General features: G+C 39.0%; 1 protein-coding gene across 1 annotated transcript in view; it reads right to left on the bottom strand.

The window, feature by feature from the left end:
* Nucleotides 1-1380: 1380 nt before the first annotated feature.
* Nucleotides 1381-18707, bottom strand: part of CSAD (cysteine sulfinic acid decarboxylase) — a 144009-nt gene continuing 126682 nt past the window's right edge. Inside the window, exon 14 of the mRNA XM_053708322.1 lies at nt 1381-1554. Coding sequence (XP_053564297.1) covers nt 1381-1554 — 174 coding nt within the window. The remainder of the gene's footprint in view (nt 1555-18707) is intronic.

Here is an 18707-nt window from a genome sequence, read left to right on the forward strand (position 1 = left end):
GTAAGCCTACGAGCCTAGCTACTTTATAGATCAGCTTCATGAGACCTGATTAACAACAGTGAAACTCTTGGCAAGGCCCTCTATCCCTTAGTCTCCCATAATTGTTACCTTGCATATTGACCCATGTCTGTTGGCACTCTACAAATAAATGCTAATAATAATTAGTGATGCACCGAAATGGAAATTCTTGACCGAAACCGAAAATGTTTGAAAACCAATAGTTTAAAGTGTATATGCATTTATATCACTGTGCGCAGACACTTCTTTAACATGTAATCTTTGGATAGTCTGACAATGAATGTGTATTGTATATTGTACAGATCAGATGCCACTATAGCCTGCAATGCACTAGTAATGCCTATACACTAATTACAGCTGTCATTATTAGTGTACAAGTTACTCTAAGTAAGGTAATGTGACTTGGTAGCTTATTGTACACCAGAAAGTGGTGTGGTATCTATAGGGGAATAAAACTTATATACAGTAGTTTTTATCACTTTTCCTTCCTTGTGTTGATGCAATTTAACTGTTTTGGGTATAAGTAGTATTTTTCTGCTAGGCAGTCTGGAGGTGAGTGCTTGTGCCAGTTTTGATGTCACAATATTGACTGAAAATTATATTCTCTTCTGTTATTTGACTTTAGTTTGGGATATATGTCAAGGGTCCATGAGTGGCCCTATAATCACCTAAATAAACCTCCTATATTTATACAGTTTTGTTAGTGTTGTACAGGTATTACTTGGACAATCTGCAGTTTGATTTTTACTGTGTAGGTTATAATTATATTTTACACTGGAATTCTATCTACCCGCAGTATTTTATCGTTACTAAGCAATCGTCTACGTTTTGTAACAGAATTTGATGTATCCTAATATGCTTACATGCACCTGTTATTTTTGAACATTGTCTCTGATTAAAAAATTGATATAAAAAAGCCTCTTACCTTTCTTTTTCAATCTAAACGCTATTTTTATTTGAAGACAAAGGTTAAGCATATTTAAGCTCTGTATTATTTGAGCTTTGGTAATATCAGCTCCCTTCAGACCCCGTGATAAAGTTAGACCTTTGACCTCTGAACCCCTGTGTATTATTGATTTTAAGTTTCTGTTTACCAGTCCTGCAACCTTCATTATGAAGAATCTAAAATAACATTTCTGTGTTTGTTCTAGTAAAAAGATCAGTATTTAATCCCATTAGAAAAGCAAGAGCTTGAGAAGTGCCCCTGGAAACTGTGGGTAATGTGTATGCCAACATGATGAACACAAATGCACATGACTAATATACAATTCATTGTAAGCTGTTTGGTGTTTCCTTTATATAAGGGCATATGCGCTTATTATGTAAATGTATATTAATTAATGAATATGGAGGAAAAATAAATTACAAGTTCTCTCCCAATCTCTCTATTTCATTCAGAAAGAAGTCCAGATCTTCCCTTTTCACTTCAGGATTGATCACCACCAGCCGAAAGAAATTCACCCTGTTTCCATGAGGCTGATATCCTACCATCATAGATCCTTCTTTAATCATTCTCTCCTTTATGATTGGAGCTACCTGCAAGGGTTTCAGAGGTTAGGTCTGTTAGTGTTATTTTGTGATATATTGGATTGTGATATATATGTTGTGATATATATGTTACGGGTCAAGTAAGTAAAGCCCGATGTACTGTAATTCCCTCATCTACACTATTTCTTTTGCCTCCGTCTGGGGGGGGGGGGGGGGTTTCAAGAAAGGCGTCTCGCCGATCCTCTGGTGAACCTTGGAATGAGGTTGAACCCCCCAGGTGGAAGCAAAAAAGATAATGAACATGGGGGAATTACAGAGCATGCTATATATGTTTGATGCAGTGACTGAGGGGATTTATGATCATACATCGGGCTTTACCCACAGCCACTTGGGTAATGTCCATTTTACCCAGGTAATCCTAGGATTACCCTATATTTGACTTTACCCACTAAATATAAACTCATATGCACATATATTCATTGTCAGAATAATTAGGGTTATATTGAATTGGCAATACAACACAACAATTAATCAATATATGTTTGGCACCATTTTTACAAAATTATTGGCCTTAAAGGATTCCAAAAGTTTCATTTTTTTACTCTAATTACATTATCAAAAACCAATCTACATAGCTTAACAATAAAAACGTACCTATTTTCAAGTCAAAATGAGCGTTATCAGCGTAATAAAACTATATATTTTATTTGAGAAGAAACGTCATCCAAGCCAAACCCCCTTCTGTGCCTTCATTACAAAATCGTGTGACTAATCACAATGTGTTATCGTGCATATAATTAACGCATTGTTTCATCACCCGGTGCATGTGCAATTCAATCCGGCGTTTCGCGCATGAGCATATTGCCGCTTTGAATCCACATGTAACCTAATGCATGTACTGGCACAACTCATGCGCTATACAAAAAACAATCGATTGGATCTGTATTCCATAACACACAGGATACAGCTTGTCTACGAGCAAAGCCGGCTAATGCACTTACAAATTGTTATCTGAACTTATAATTTAAGGCTGTTAGGAACAGAGTGCAATATATAAGGAACAGAGTGCAATATAAAAAGTTACGGTATTGGGAATTATTTAAATTATGGTCACTGGAATTAATATTTAACTTAATCGTAAGAGTAAAAACGCATACCCAAAAAATCATATATATTAAATTAATAGGGGTTTCATTCATAATTAGTCACACATTGAAATAATTAATTCCATTTACTGCTCGTTATTGCAAGGGGAATTCTCGCAGCGCAGTGTTACGTTCTTACCTGTTCTAGACCGCTGTCACATCTGTTTTTGCGAGTATCGATTCAGACAGTCTGATGCTTTAGAGGACTGTGACGTAAATAATGATGCGTTACATAGATTGCGCATGCGCAGTACGGACAAAAACGGCCATATTGATAACTCAGGTTATTGTGAACGATTTGTTATACAGAATACAGCTTCCTACGGTGGGTTTGGAAAACAATTAATTTTAGCAGATGAATATTCGGAGTACGCTAATAATAAGATAAGTAAAGCCTATTAGATATATCATTATTAAAGATGGATATAGCAATTTAAAACAAGTCTTTGCAAACGTTTAGTGTCCCTTTAAGAAAAGTTGATATACACATCAAAGTATCAGACAATTGTTTTAGTCTAACCTTGTTAACTAGGTAATTGTAATTCTGTGTTCAGCAAGTAGAAAAACATAATTTATGTAAGAACTTACCTGATAAATTCATTTCTTTCATATTAGCAAGAGTCCATGAGCTAGTGACGTATGGGATATACATTCCTACCAGGAGGGGCAAAGTTTCCCAAACCTCAAATGCCTATAAATACACCCCTCACCACACCCACAAATCAGTTTAACGAATAGCCAAGAAGTGGGGTGATAAGAAAAAAGTGCGAAAGCATAAAAAATAAGGAATTGGAATAATTGTGCTTTATACAAAAAAATCATAACCACCACAAAAAGGGTGGGCCTCATGGACTCTTGCTAATATGAAAGAAATGAATTTATCAGGTAAGTTCTTACATAAATTATGTTTTCTTTCATGTAATTAGCAAGAGTCCATGAGCTAGTGACGTATGGGATAATGACTACCCAAGATGTGGATCTTCCACGCAAGAGTCACTAGAGAGGGAGGGATAAAATAAAGACAGCCAATTCCGCTGAAAATAATCCACACCCAAAATAAAGTTTAAATCTTATAATGAAAAAAACTGAAATTATAAGCAGAAGAAACAAACTGAAACAGCTGCCTGAAGTATTTTTCTACCAAAAACTGCTTCAGAAGAAGAAAACACATGAAAATGGTAGAATTTAGTAAAAGAATGCAAAGAAGACCAAGTGGCTGCTTTGCAAATCTGATCAACTGAAGCTTCATTCCTTTACACCCAGGAAGTAGAAACTGACCTAGTAGAATGAGCTGTAATCCTTTGAGGCGGAGTATTACCCGACTCGACATAGGCATGATGAAACAAAGATTATAACCAAGATGCCAAAGAAATGGCAGAAGCCTTCTGACCTTTCCTAGAACCGGAAAAGATAACAAATAGACCAGAAGTCTTTCGGAAATCCTTAGTAGCTTCAACATAATATTTCCAAGCTCTAACTACATCCAAAGAATGCAACAAGTTTTCCTTAGAATTCTTAGGATTAGGACACAATGAAGGAACCACAATTTCTCTACTAATGTTGTTAGAATTCACAACCTTAGGTAAAAATTTAAAAGAAGTTCACAACACCGCCTTATCCTGATGAAAAATCAGAAAAGGAGACTCACAAGAAAGAGCAGATAATTCAGAAACTCTTCTAGTAGAAGAGATGGCCAAAAGAAACAAAAGTTTCCAAGAAAGTAATTTAATGTCCAGCGAATGCATGGGTTCAAACGGAGGAGCTTGAAAAGCCCCCAGAACCAAATTCAAACTCCAAGGAGGAGAGATAGACTTAACAACAGGTTTTATACGAGCCAAAGCTTGTACAAAACAATGAATATCAGGAAGACTAGCAATCTTTCTGTGAAAAAGAACAGAAAGAGCAGAGATTTGACCTTTCAAGGAACTTGCAGACAAACCTTATCCAAACCATCCTGAAGAAACTGTAAAATTCTAGGAATTCTAAAAGAATGCCAAGAAAAATGATGAGAAAAACACCAAGAAATGAAAATCTTCCAGACTCGATAATATATCTTCCTAGATACAGTTTTACGAGCCTGTAACATAGCATTAATCACAGAGTCAGAGAAACCTCTATGATTGAGAATCAAGCGTTCAATCTCCATACCTTCAAATTTAAGGATTTGAGAACCTGATGGAAAAAAGGACCTTGCGATAGAAGGTCTGGTCTTAACGGAAGAGTCCACGGTTGGCAAGTGGCCATCCGGACAAGATCCGCATACCAAAACCTGTGAGGCCATGCTGGAGCCACCAGCAGAATAAACGAACGTTCCTTTAGAATCTTGGAAAAAGAACTATAGGAGGAAGGATATAAGCAGGATGATACTTTCAAGGAAGTGACAATGCATCCACTGCTTCCGCCTGAGGATTCCAGGATCTGGACAGATACCTGGGAAGCTTCTTGTTTAGATGAGAAGCCATCAGATCTATTTCTGGAAGTCCCCATATTTAAACAATCTGAAGAAATACTTCTGGGTGAAGAAACCATTCGCCCGGATGTAGTGTTTGGCGACTGAGATAATCCGCTTCCCAATTGTCTATACCTGGGATATGAACCGCAGAAATTAGACAGGAGCTGGATTCCGCCCATACAAGTATTCGAGAGACTTCTTTCATAGCCAGAGGACTGTGAGTTCCTCCTTGATGATTGACATATGCCACGGTTGTGACATCGTCCGTCTAGAAACAAATGAACGACTCTCCCTCTTTAGAAGAGGCCACGACTGAAGAGCTCTGAAAATTGCACTGAGTTCCAAAAATTTTGATTGGTAATCTCACCTCCTGAGATTCCCAAACCCCTTGTGCTGTCAGAAACCCCCATACAGCTCCCCAACCTGTCAGATTTGCATCTGTTGAGATCACAGTCTAGGTTGGAGGAACAAAAAGAAGCCCCCTGAACTAAACGATGGTGATCTGTCCACCACGTCAGAGAGTGTCGAACAATCGGTTTTAAAGATATTAATTGATATCTTTGAATAATCCCTGCACCACTGGTTCAGCATACAGAGCTGAAGAGGTCGCATGTGAAAACAAGCAAAGGGAATCGCGTCCAATGCAGCAGTCATAAGACCTAGAATTTCCATGCATAAGGCTACCGAAGGAAATGATTGAGACTGAAGGTTTCGATAAGCTGAAACCAATTTCAGACGCCTCTTGTCCGTCAGAGACAGAATCAAGAACACTGAATCTATCAGGAAACCTAAAAAGGTTACCCTTGTCTGAGGTATCAAACAAACTTTTTGGTAAATTGATCCTCCATCCATGTTCTTGAAGAAACAACACTTATAAAAGACTGGAAGGTTCCTTCTAGAGAAAATGAGCAAAGGGAATTGAATCCAATGCTGAACTTCTATGCATATATAGCAACTGAAGGAAATAATAGAGACTAAAGGTACCGATAGACGGAACCCAATAACATTATCCCTTGGCTGATAGATACAAGGACAGTGACACAAACTATCTGGAAACCTAAAAAAGGTGACCCTTGTGTGAGGAATCAAGAGCTTTAGAAAAGAAGATCCTCTAACTATGTCCTGAAGAGTAAGTGAATCATATGAGATTCCGCATCCTCAGAAAATAATCTGAATGAAAACAGAAAAATAAAAATATGCATTTATTGTTTCTAATGAAAACAAATAATGCTATCAAAGACCATAAAAAGGCAAAATAGTTTGAATAAAACTCCAAAACCCAGTTCCTCAAAAGAAAACTGGAAGAAAAACCCCAGAAAATTCCAGGTCTGAGCAGCGCTTGAACCCCATAGGTGCCCAGCCATGCTTCAACAGTACCCAAAATATATAGGACAGAAACACAGTTAAAGAAAGTGTTAGTCTTGCTGGAATAAACGCAAAGAAATTTGGACAAAATAAATTTCAAAGAAGCCTTAACCTGCCCCTTACCAGGCAAGCTGGAATAAGGCACGTACATCGCAAAATTAGGGAGCTGATTTTGAACTCCAATTATAGACATGTTACTTGGGAAAGAACTCAGGAATTCGTTCCTTAAAAAGAACAACCAAACTAGTAAAAGCTTAAAGTTTTAGTCTTAGAACTCAACCTTGAAGCCCAGAGTAACAGTTAAGAATTGAATCCAATTATAAAACAAATAATTGATTATCTTAGAACAAAGGAAATATGGATTTTTTTTTTTTTTTAAAAATCACAAAATTCTTCTAGCTAAAAAAGCTAAAGACATAGATTAACCCTCATTTGCAAAAATATTCAATAAAATGAAGACACAAATTAAATTATTAGCATGATAGTTCAGTTTAAAGGACCAGCCAATACAGTGGACTTGCATAATCAATAAATGCAAAACAACAAGACAAATGCAACAGCACCTAGTCTAGTAAATGTTGTCCCTTTAACAATGCTAAAATAAATCATAATCTGATACTTGATCTTAAAGTAAACAGAAAAAATGAAGCAAATGCAATATCACAGGACCAAGAACAGTACCTGAAACTAAATAATTTTCCATAAATAAGATACAACTATATAAAGGAAAATAAATATTATTTTGCTATAGAAACAATAGCATACTTAGTAGGAGTAGAGATAGCCCCAATAAATTGGAGAACCCTCCAAATTGAATTTAACTGCTGGCAAAGAATATACAGGGAGTGCAGAATTATTAGGCAAGTTGTATTTTTGAGGATTAATTTTATTATTGAACAACAACCATGTTCTCAATGAACCCAAAAAACTCATTAATATCAAAGCTGAATAGTTTTGGAAGTAGTTTTTAGTTTGTTTTTAGTTATAGCTATTTTAGGGGGATATCTGTGTGTGCAGGTGACTATTACTGTGCATAATTATTAGGCAACTTAACAAAAAACAAATATATACCCATTTCAATTATTTATTTTTACCAGTGAAACCAATATAACATCTCAACATTCACAAATATACATTTCTGACATTCAAAAACAAAACAAAAACAAATCAGTGACCAATATAGCCACCTTTCTTTGTAAGGACACTCAAAAGCCTGCCATCCATGGATTCTGTCAGTGTTTTGATCTGTTCACCATCAACATTGCGTGCAGCAGCAACCACAGCCTCCCAGACACTGTTCAGAGAGGTGTACTGTTTTCCCTCCTTGTAAATCTCACATTTGATGATGGACCACAGGTTCTCAATGGGGTTCAGATCAGGTGAACAAGGAGGCCATGTCATTAGATTTTCTTCTTTTATACCCTTTCTTGCCAGCCACACTGTGGAGTACTTGGACGCGTGTGATGGAGCATTGTCCTGCATGAAAATCATGTTTTTCTTGAAGGATGCAGACTTCTTCCTGTACCACTGCTTGAAGAAGGTATCTTCCAGAAACTGGCAGTAGGACTGGGAGTTGAGCTTGACTCCATCCTCAACCCGAATAGGCCCCACAAGCTCATATTTGATGATACCAGCCCAAACCAGTACTCCACCTCCACCTTGCTGGCGTCTGAGTCGGACTGGAGCTCTCTGCCCTTTACCAATCCAGCCACGGGCCCATCCATCTGGCCCATCAAGACTCACTCTCATTTCATCAGTCCATAAAACCTTAGAAAAATCAGTCTTGAGATATTTCTTGGCCCAGTCTTGATGTTTCAGCTTGTGTGTCTTGTTCAGTGGTGGTCGTCTTTCAGCCTTTCTTACCTTGGCCATGTCTCTGAGTATTGCACACCTTGTGCTTTTGGGCACTCCAGTGATGTTGCAGCTCTGAAATATGGCCAAACTGGTGGCAAGTGGCATCTTGGCAGCTGCACGCTTGACTTTTCTCAGTTCATGGGCAGTTATTTTGCGCCTTGGTTTTTCCACACGCTTCTTGCGACCCTGTTGACTATTTTGAATGAAACGCTTGATTGTTCAATGGTCACGCTTCAGAAGCTTTGCAATTTTAAGAGTGCTGCATCCCTCTGCAAGATATCTCACTATTTTTTACTTTTCTGAGCCTGTCAAGTCCTTCTTTTGACCCATTTTGCCAAAGGAAAGGAAGTTGCCTAATAATTATGCACACCTGATATAGGGTGTTGATGTCATTAGACCACACCCCTTCTCATTACAGAGATGCACATCACCTAATATGCTTAATTGGTAGTAGGCTTTCGAGCCTATACAGCTTGGAGTAAGACAACATGCATAAAGAGGATAATGTGGTCAAAATACTCATTTGCCTAATAATTCTGCACTCCCTGTAGTTTAAAACCTTTAAAGAAGGAAAAAGAGAATTCTCAGCCTATTCCATTCCCTAGTATGGGAAATTGGAAAGAAAACCTCTGAAATCACAGAAGAATAAAAAGGCAGAAATAGTGTCAGCTAGTCTTAAAGAACTAGTTACCTTAATATCCAAAATAATCAACACCTCTTCAACAAAGAACAAATGTACTTTAATAAAAATTTTATAAAAAAGTAGATTTGTTAGTGTCAATATCTGATGAAGAAAATTTCTGAAAGAGAAAAAAAAACATCATCAGAGAAGAATAAATCAGTATGTTGTTGGTCATTTGAAACTTCAATAATTAAAAAAGAAGTGGAAAAGACCTAAAAATTGTATTAGAAGGCACAAAGTCAGACAAAGCCTTAATCAGAAAAAATATTTCTTATAAATCTTCTAAACATTTCTTGTACTTAAGAATGGAAATGTATAAAGCATAAATACTAATGGAATCTGCATGTAAAAGTATATCATAATAACTAATTACAAACCATAGCTAAAGATAAACATTTATAACATTTAAAATAAATGAACTTAGCTTTGGTAGAACTGAAACTCAGTTACGCATTTTTCCAGAAGTGGCTTCTGACTCAGGGCCAAACGTAGACATCTTGCAATATGTAATAGAAAAAACAACATATAAAGCAAAAATTGATCAAATTCCTTAAATGACAGTTTCAGGAATGGGAAAAAATGCTAGTGAGCAAGCTTCTAGCAACCAGAAGCAATAAATAATGAGACTTAAATAATGTGGAGACAATAGTGACGCCCATATTTTTTAGCGCCAAAAAAGACGCCCACATTATTTGGCGCCTAAATGCTTTTTGCGGCAAAAATGACGCCACATCCGGAACGCCGACACTTTTGGCGCAAAAAAACGTCAAAAATGACGCAACTTCCGGCGACACGTATGACGCCGCAAACAGAAAAAAAATTTTGCGCCAAAAAAGTCCGCGCCAAAAATGACGCAATAAAATGAAGCATTTTCAGCCCCCGCGAGCCTAACAGCCCACAGGGAAAAAAGTCAAATTTTAAGGTAAGAAAAAAATTGATATATTCATATGCATTATCCCAAATATGAAACTGACTGTCTGAAATAAGGAATGTTTGAACATCCTGAGTCAAGGCAAATAAATGTTTGAATACATATATTTAGAACTAATAAAAGTGCCCAACCATAGCTTAGAGTGTCACAGAAAATAAGACTTACTTACCCCAGGACACTCATCTAGAATCTAGAATCTAGCACAAACTTACTTCACCACCTCCATAGGAGGCAAAGTTTGTAAAAACTGATTTGTGGGTGTGGTGAGGGGTGTATTTATAGGCATTTGAGGTTTGGGAAACTTTGCCCCTCCTGGTAGGAATGTATATCCCATACGTCAATAGCTCATGGACTCTTGCTAATTACATGAAAGAAATGTAATTTTGCCACCCTTAGTAAATGATGCTGGACCATTCAGAAGAACTATGATTTTTTCCTTTTTTAAAGGGAAACTACAGTCAAAATAAAGCATTCACGATTCAGATAGGGCATGCAATTTTAAAAGACTTTCCAATTTACTCCCATTTTAAATTGCTCTGTCTTTTAATATGCACATTATAGGCACCAGTTCCTACTAAGCATGAGCAAAAGCTCAGTGTATGTGTGTCTGTGATTGGCTGATAGATATCACATGATAAAAGGGGGAGGCAGTTTGAAATACATTGTTAAATTTGTCAGAAAAAAACTACTGCCAATTAAAATTTAGAGTAAGTTCTAGTGCAGTGTTTTTCAACCAGTGTGCCGTGAGAGATCCTCAGGTGTGCCGCGGCAGACTGACAACAGTGCGGGGGTGTCCCTCTTTCAAATTTTGAAATATTCTGAGGTATGTGACAGGCTCATCAGGCATCATTTATAACCATGAAATTGACATTCATTCACAGGCAATCATTATGATTGTGAATGAATGTAAATATGTCATGTATAGTTTGTAGGAGGCATGGCATGACAGCACAGTACAGTGTGTATATATATATCCTGTATTATTATATATATATATATATATATATATATATATATATATATATATATATACTGTATATATATCCTGTATTAGGCTACAATGTGTGATTTTGTAAAATTTTGGGATGGTGGTATGCCACAGGATTTTTTTAATGTAAAAAAGTGTGCCACGGCAAAAAAAAGTTTGCAAATCACTGTTCTAGTGCATTGTATTTTTATGCCCTTATTGATTTTGCTATTTAATGGTCCTTTAAGCAGAGATTGTTAAATATGTTATATAAAATGGAGAAAACACATTTTTTTTTAGATTTGTTGCATCGCATCTTAATCCAAAACAAAAAATACAGCTAAAAAATAAATGTTGATAAGAATGAAAAACCATTAAAATTCAGTAATCAAATGTTTTCTTTCCTAAGATACGGTGAGTCCATGGAATCATCAATTACTTTTGGGAATATTACTCCTGGCTAGCAGGAGGAGGCAAAGAGCACCACAGCAAAGCTGCTAAATGTCACTTCCCTTCCCACAATCCCCAGTCATGCTTTTTGCCTTCGGTGCAAGGAGGAGGTGAAGTTTTTGGTGTCTGGAGAAGATTGGATTATTTCACTTCAATCAAGATTTCTCTTGTAAGGTGTATCCAGTCCACGGATCATCCATTACTTGTGGGATATTCTCATTCCCAACAGGAAGTTGCAAGAGGACACCCACAGCAGAGCTGTAATATAGCTCCTCCCCTAACTGTCATACCCAGTCATTCTCTTGCAACTCTCAACAAGCTAGGACGTTGTAGGAGAGAGTGGTTAAATATAGCTAGTTTATTTTCTTCAATCAAAAGTTTGTTATTTTTAAATAGTACCGGAGTTGTGCTATTTTATCTCAGGCAGTAAATAGAAGAAGAATCTGCCTGAGGTTTCTATGATCTTCGCAGGTTGTAACTAAGATCCATTGCTATTCTCACATATGTCTGAGGGGATTACACAGATGAGGTAACTTCAGCGAGAGAATGGCGTGCAGTTTATTCTGCTATCAGGTATGTGCAGTTATAATTTTTTCTAGAGATGGAAAACACTAGAAAATGCTGCTGATACCGGATTAATGTAAGTTAAGCCTGAATACAGTGATTTAATAACGACTGGTATCATGCTTACTCCCAGGGGTAATACCCTTATGATATTGCAATATAAAACGTTTGCTGGCATGTTTAATCGTTTTTATATATGCTTTGGTGATAAAACTTTATTGGGGCCTAGTTTTTTCCACATGGCTGGCTTAAATTTTGACTAGAAACAATTTCCACTGTTGTAGTATAAAAGTTACAGTTGGTGCAGTTAAAATTACAAACTGTGACATCCAGCTTCCCTCAAAGGCCCTCTGAATGCTATAGGACATCTCTAAAGGGCCCAAAGGCTTTCCAAAGTCGTTTATTGGGGAAGGTAGGGCCACAGCTTGCTGTGGCAGTTGGTTGTGACTGTTAAAAAACATCTATTTCGTTTTTTTTATCCGTTTTTTGAACTAAGGGGTTAATCATCCATTTGCAAGTGGGTGCAATGCTCTGTTAGCCTATTATACACACTGTAAAAATTTCGTTTGATTTACTGCATTTTTTCACTGTTTTTCAAATTCTGACAAAATTTGTTTCTCTTAAAGGCACAGTACCGTTTTTTATATTTGCTTGTTAACTTGATTTAAAGTGTTTTCCAAGCTTGCTAGTCTCATTGCTATTCTGTATAAACATGTCTGACATAGAAGAAACTCCTTGTTTATTATGTTTAAAAGCCATGGTGGAACCCCCTCTTAGAATGTGTACCAAATGTACTGATTTCATTTTATGCAATAAAGATCATTTTCTGTCTTTAAAAAATGTATCACCAGAGGAATCTGACGAGGGGGAAGTTATGCCGACTAACTTTCCCCACGTGTCAGACCCTTTGACTCCCGCTTAAGGGACTCACGCTCAAATGGCGCCAAGTACATCTAGGGCGCCCATAGCGTTTACTTTACAAGACATGGCGGCAGTCATGGATAATACACTGTCAGCGGTATTAGCCAGACTACCTGAACTTAGAGGTAAGCGAGATAGCTCTGGGGTGAGACAAAATGCAGAGCATACTGACGCTTTAAGAACCATGTCTGATACTGCCTCACAATATGCAGAAGCTGAGGAAAGAGAGCTTCAGTCAGTGGGTGATGTTAATGACTCAGGAAAGATACCTGATTCTAATATTTCTACATTTAAATTTAAGCTTGAACACCTCCGCGTGTTGCTTAGGGAGGTTTTAGCTGCTCTGAATGACTGTGATACCATTGCAGTGCCAGAGAAATTGTGAAAACTGGATAAATACTTTGCAGTGCCGGTGTGTACTGATGTTTTTCCAAATACCTAAAAGGTTTACAGAAATTATTAATAAGGAATGGGATAGACCAGGTGTGCCGTTCTCTTCCCCTCCTATTTTTAGAAAAATGTTTCCAATAGACGCCACCACATGGCACTTATGGCAGACAGTCCCTAAGGTGGAGGGAGCAGTTTCTACTCTAGTAAAGCGTACTACTATCCCTGTCGAGGACAGTTGTGTTTTCTTTTTTTTTTTTAGATCCAATGGATAAAAAATTAGAGGTTACCTTAAGAAAATATTTATTCAACAAGGTTTTATCCTACAGCCCCTTGCATGCATTGCCCCTGTCACTGCTGCTGCGGCGTACTGGTTTGAGTCTCTGGAAGAGGCTTTACAGGTAGAGACTCCATTGGATGACATACTTGGCAAACTTAGAGCACTTAAGCTAGCCAATTCTTTTATTCTGATGCCATTGTTCATTTGACTAAACTAACGGCTAAGAATTCTGGTTTTGCTATACAGGCGCGCAGAGCGCTATGGCTTAGATCATGGTCAGCTGACGTGACTTCAAAATCTAAGCTACTTAACATTCCCTTCAAGGGGCAGACCTATTCGGGCCTGGTTGAAGGAGATTATTGCTGATATCACTGGAGGAAAAGGTCATGCCCTTCCTCAGGACAGGTCCAAATCTAGGGCCAAACAGTCTAATTTTCGTGCCTTTCAAAACTTCAAGGCAGGTGCGGCATCAACTTCCTCTAATAATAAACAAGAGGGAACTTTTGCTCAATCCAAGACGGTCTGGAGACCAAACCAGACATGGAAAAAAGGTAAGCAGGTAAAAAAGCCTGCTGCTGCCTCTAAGACAGCATGAAGGAACGGCCCCCTATCCGGGAACGGATCTAGTAGGGGGCAGACTTTCACTCTTTGCCCAGGCGTGGGCAAGAGATGTTCAGGATCCCTGGGCGTTGGAAATTATATCCCAGGGATATCTTCTGGACTTCAAAGCTTCCCCCCCAAAAGGGAGATTTCACCTTTCACAATTATCTGCACACCAGATAAAGAGAGAGGCATTCTTACACTGTGTACGAGTCCTCCTAGTTATGGGAGTGATCCATCCAGTTCCAAAGGAGGAACAGGGACAGGGTTTTTACTCAAATCTGTTTGTGGTTCCCAAAAAGAGGGAACCTTCAGACCAATTTTGGATCTAAAGATCTTAAACAAATTCCTCAAAGTAACGTCGTTCAAGATGGAAACTATTCGTACCATCCTACCACTGATCCAGGAGGGTCAATATATGACTACAGTGGATCTAAAGGATGCTTATCTTCACATTCCGATACACAAAGATCATCATCGGTTTCTCAGGTTTGCCTTTTAAGACAGGCATTACCAGTTGTAGCTCTTCCCTTGGGATTAGCTACAGCCCCAAGAATCTTTACAAAGGTTCTAGGGTCACTTATGGTGGTCCTAAGGCTGCGGGGCATAGCAGTAGCCCCTTATTTAGACGACATCCTGATACAGGCGTCAAACTTCCAAATTGCCAAGTCTCATACGGACGTAGTACTGGCATTTCTGTGGTCGCATGGGTGGAAAGTGAACGAGGAAAAGAGTTCTCTATCCCCACTCACAAGAGTTTCCTTTCTAGGGACTCTGATAGATTCTGTAGAAATGAAAATTCACCTGACGGAGTCCAGGTTATCAAAGCTTCTAAATTCCTGCCGGGTTCTTCATTCCATTCCGCGCCCTTCGGTGGTTCAGTGTATGGAAGTAATCGGCTTAATGGTAGCGGCAATGGACATAGTGCCGTTTGCACGCTTACATCTCAGACCGCTGCAACTATGCATGCTCAGTCAGTGGAGCGGGGATTACACAGATTTGTCCCCTCAACTGAATCTGGACCAAGAGACCAGGGATTCTCTTCTCTGGTGGCTATCTCGGGTCCATCTGTCCAAAGGTATGACCTTTCGCAGGCCAGATTGGACAATTGTCATGACAGATGCCAGCCTTCTAGGTTGGGGTGCAGTCTGGAACTCCCTGAAGGCTCAGGGATCATGGACTCAGGAGGAGTCTCTCCTTCCATTAAATATTCTGGAAATAAGAGCGATATTCAAGGCTCTTCAGGCTTGGCCTCAGTTAGCAACTCTGAGGTACATCAGATTTCAGTCGGACAACATCACGACTGTAGCTTACATCAACCATCAAGGGGGAACGAGAAGTTCCCTAGAGATGTTAGAAGTTTCAAAAATAATTTGCTGGGCAGAGATTCACTCTTGTCACCTATCAGCTATCCATATCCCAGGTGTAGAGCACTGGGAGGCAGATTTTCTAAGTCGTCAGACTTTTCATCCGGGAGAGTGGGAACTCCACTCGTTGGGGCAAACCAGAACTGGATCTCATGGCGTCTCGCCAGAACGCCAAGCTTCCGTGTTACGGATCCAGGTCCAGGGATCCCATGGCGACACTGATAGATGCTCTAGCAGCGCCCTGGTCTTTCAACCTGGCTTATGTGCTTCCACCGTTTCCTCTGCTCCCTCGACTGATTGCCAAGATCAAGCAGGAGAGAGCATCAGTGATTCTGATAGCACCTGCGTGGCCACGCAGGATCTGGTATGCAGATCTAGTGGACATGTCATCCTTTCCACCACGGTCTCTGCCTCTGAAACAGGACCTTCTACTTCAGGGTCCTTTCAACCATCCAAATCTAATTTCTCTGAGGCTGACTGCCTGGAGATTGATTTTATCAAAGCGTGGCTTTTCCGAGTCAGTTATTGATACCTTAAGACAGGCACGAAAGCCTGTCACCAGGAAAATTTACCATAAGGTATGGCGTAGATATCTTTATTGGTGTGAATCCAAGGGTTACTCATGGAGTAAGGTCAGGATTGCTAGGATATTATCTTTTCTCCAAGAAGGTTTGGAAAAAGGATTGTCAGCTAGTTAAGCGTCTGGCAGATGTTCCAGACATTCAGGCATTTTGTCAGGCTTTAGTTAGAATCAAGCCTGTGTTTAAACCTGTTGCTCCACCATGGAGCTTAAACTTGGTTCTTAAGGTTCTTCAAGGAGTTCCGTTTGAACCTCTTCATTCCATAGATATCAAGCTTTTATCTTGGAAAGTTCTTTTTTTTGGTAGCTATTTCCTCGGCTCGTAGAGTCTCTGAGCTATCTGCCTTACAATGTGATTCTCCTTATCTGATTTTTCATACGGATAAGGTAGTCCTGCGTACCAAACCTGGGTTCTTACCTAAGGTGGTATCTAACAAGAATATCAATCAAGAGATTGTTGTTCCATCCTTGTGTTACACAATTTGGACGTGGTCCGTGCTTTAAAGTTTTACTTACAAGCTACTAAAGATTTTCGTCAAACATCTGCTTTGTTTGTTGTCTACTCTGGACAGAGGAGAGGTCAAAAGGCTTCGGCAACCTCTTTTTCTTTTTGACTAAGAAGCTTAATCCGCTTAGCCTATGAGACTGCTGGACAGCAACCTCCTGAAAGGATTACAGCTCATTCCACTAGAGCTGTGGCTTCCACTTGGGCCTTTAAAAATGAGGCTTCTTTTGATCAGATTTGCAAGGCGACGACTTGGTCTTCGCTTCATATTTTTTCAAAATTTTACAAATTTGATACTTTTGCTTCTTCGGAGGCTATATTTGGGAGAAAGGTTTTACGGGCAGTGGTTCCTTCCATTTAAGTTCCTGCCTTGTCCCTCCCTTCATCCGTGTACTTTAGCTTTGGTATTGGTATCCCACAAGTAATGGATGATCCGTGGACTGGATACACCTTACAAGAGAAAACACAATTTATGCTTACCTGATAAATTTATTTCTCTTGTGGTGTATCCAGTCCACGGCCCGCCCTGTCATTTTAAGGCAGGTAATTTTTAAATTTAAACTACAGTAACCACTGCACCCTATGGTTCCTCCTTTCTCGGCTTGTTTTCGGTCGAATGACTGGCTATGACAGTTAGGGGAGGAGCTATATTACAGCTCTGCTGTGGGTGTCCTCTTGCAACTTCCTGTTGGGAATGAGAATATCCCACAAGTAATGGATGATCCGTGGACTGGATACACCACAAGAGAAATAAATTTATCAGGTAAGCATAAATTGTGTTTTTATTATTTTGAAAGCCAGAGTAGGTTTGCTCTGATCTTTCCTCTCAAGATTTGGTCTAGCCGTACTCCACATTAGTCTCTTCAGTAAGGCAGTGTGGCTTTAAAGCAGTTAGGAACTTGTGAGGTGGGCCTTGCTGCGTTTTCCTAACATTTTGCTCCCCTGGTATAGAAAGCCTGAGTATGTTTACTCTGTCTTTTCTTTTTTTTCACAGTTCTCTGTGAGGAGTGGCATCCTCTCATGCCGGCCCGGGTGAGCTGTCCTCCTGCCGGACAGCTAGATGTGCAGGTAAGTGCCTTTTGTCTTCTGGGGCTAGGAGGCTGGCACTGAAGGGGTTAAGACTGTAGCCTGCAATTAATTTGGGACACAAGATCCTTCATGGGGAAGGTTTTTTATGGCATTGAGCAGGCACTATATAAAGTGATATGGAGACTAGGGTCTAATAATCTCCTTCAGGGCAGGAAGGAATTAACTCTTACTTGGGCTCAGTAATATTTTATTCTGTGTCAAAGATTCTGACTTTTAAGCTAAAGTCTTAGCAGGATCTCTGTTTATTTGAGAGGCCTTATGAACAATAGCTATGAATTGTTAGAGAGGTCTGGCAGAAAGGGTCAGTAAACTTTTCCTATATGAGAGCTCGGGTAGAGCCTTTTAGTGAGAGCGCTTTCATTTAGGCGCCATTACTATGGAGCTAATATTCCAGTTTCTTCTGCTAATGGCAGAGCGGTACTGTGTTTATTCCTTCTACCATGTATGTTTTTTCCTTTTGACGTCGTCCAATGACTTTGGGCATCCTAAATTTTTTTTTAAAGAGGTTAATCGTGATATAGCGCGACTCATCCCCATGCGATCTTTGGTCCCGCATTTTTCTCCTGAGTGAAAATTTTGGAGGATGACTGTGTCGGCAGATGAACGCTGCATCGTTCTCCGGCTGAGAGCGGAGCGGCGTTCTTTTTATGCTGTATGGTGTTATTTCAAAGGAAACCCCTAAAGAGTTGTATTTGCGTTATGCCGTTTTTTAGAAGTGTTTTATCTTCTTCCTGCAATTCAATAAAGAGTACATGATGATAACGTTCAATTTTTATTTTATGTGTTTTGTCCCTGTTATATCTTAAGTTTATGATATAATTTTACTTTCAACATTTTAGAATAAAGCCTGTTCCTAGGTATTAAAAAGGCTATTAGGAACATTTGTTGTTCTGTGAGTCCTATACATCTCTTTTGGAATTAATCTTTAGATTATAAAGATTCCTTTTGATTGAGCCTGTTGCCTCTAGGAACATTTTGGAAAACTAAAATAAATTAGAATGTTTATTTTTCTGTGCTGAATTTTTACAATAGCTATGAATTGTACAGACCCTATGTCCTTTA

Source organism: Bombina bombina, chromosome 3 (assembly GCF_027579735.1).
Source record: "Bombina bombina isolate aBomBom1 chromosome 3, aBomBom1.pri, whole genome shotgun sequence".
Taxonomy (NCBI): domain Eukaryota; kingdom Metazoa; phylum Chordata; class Amphibia; order Anura; family Bombinatoridae; genus Bombina; species Bombina bombina.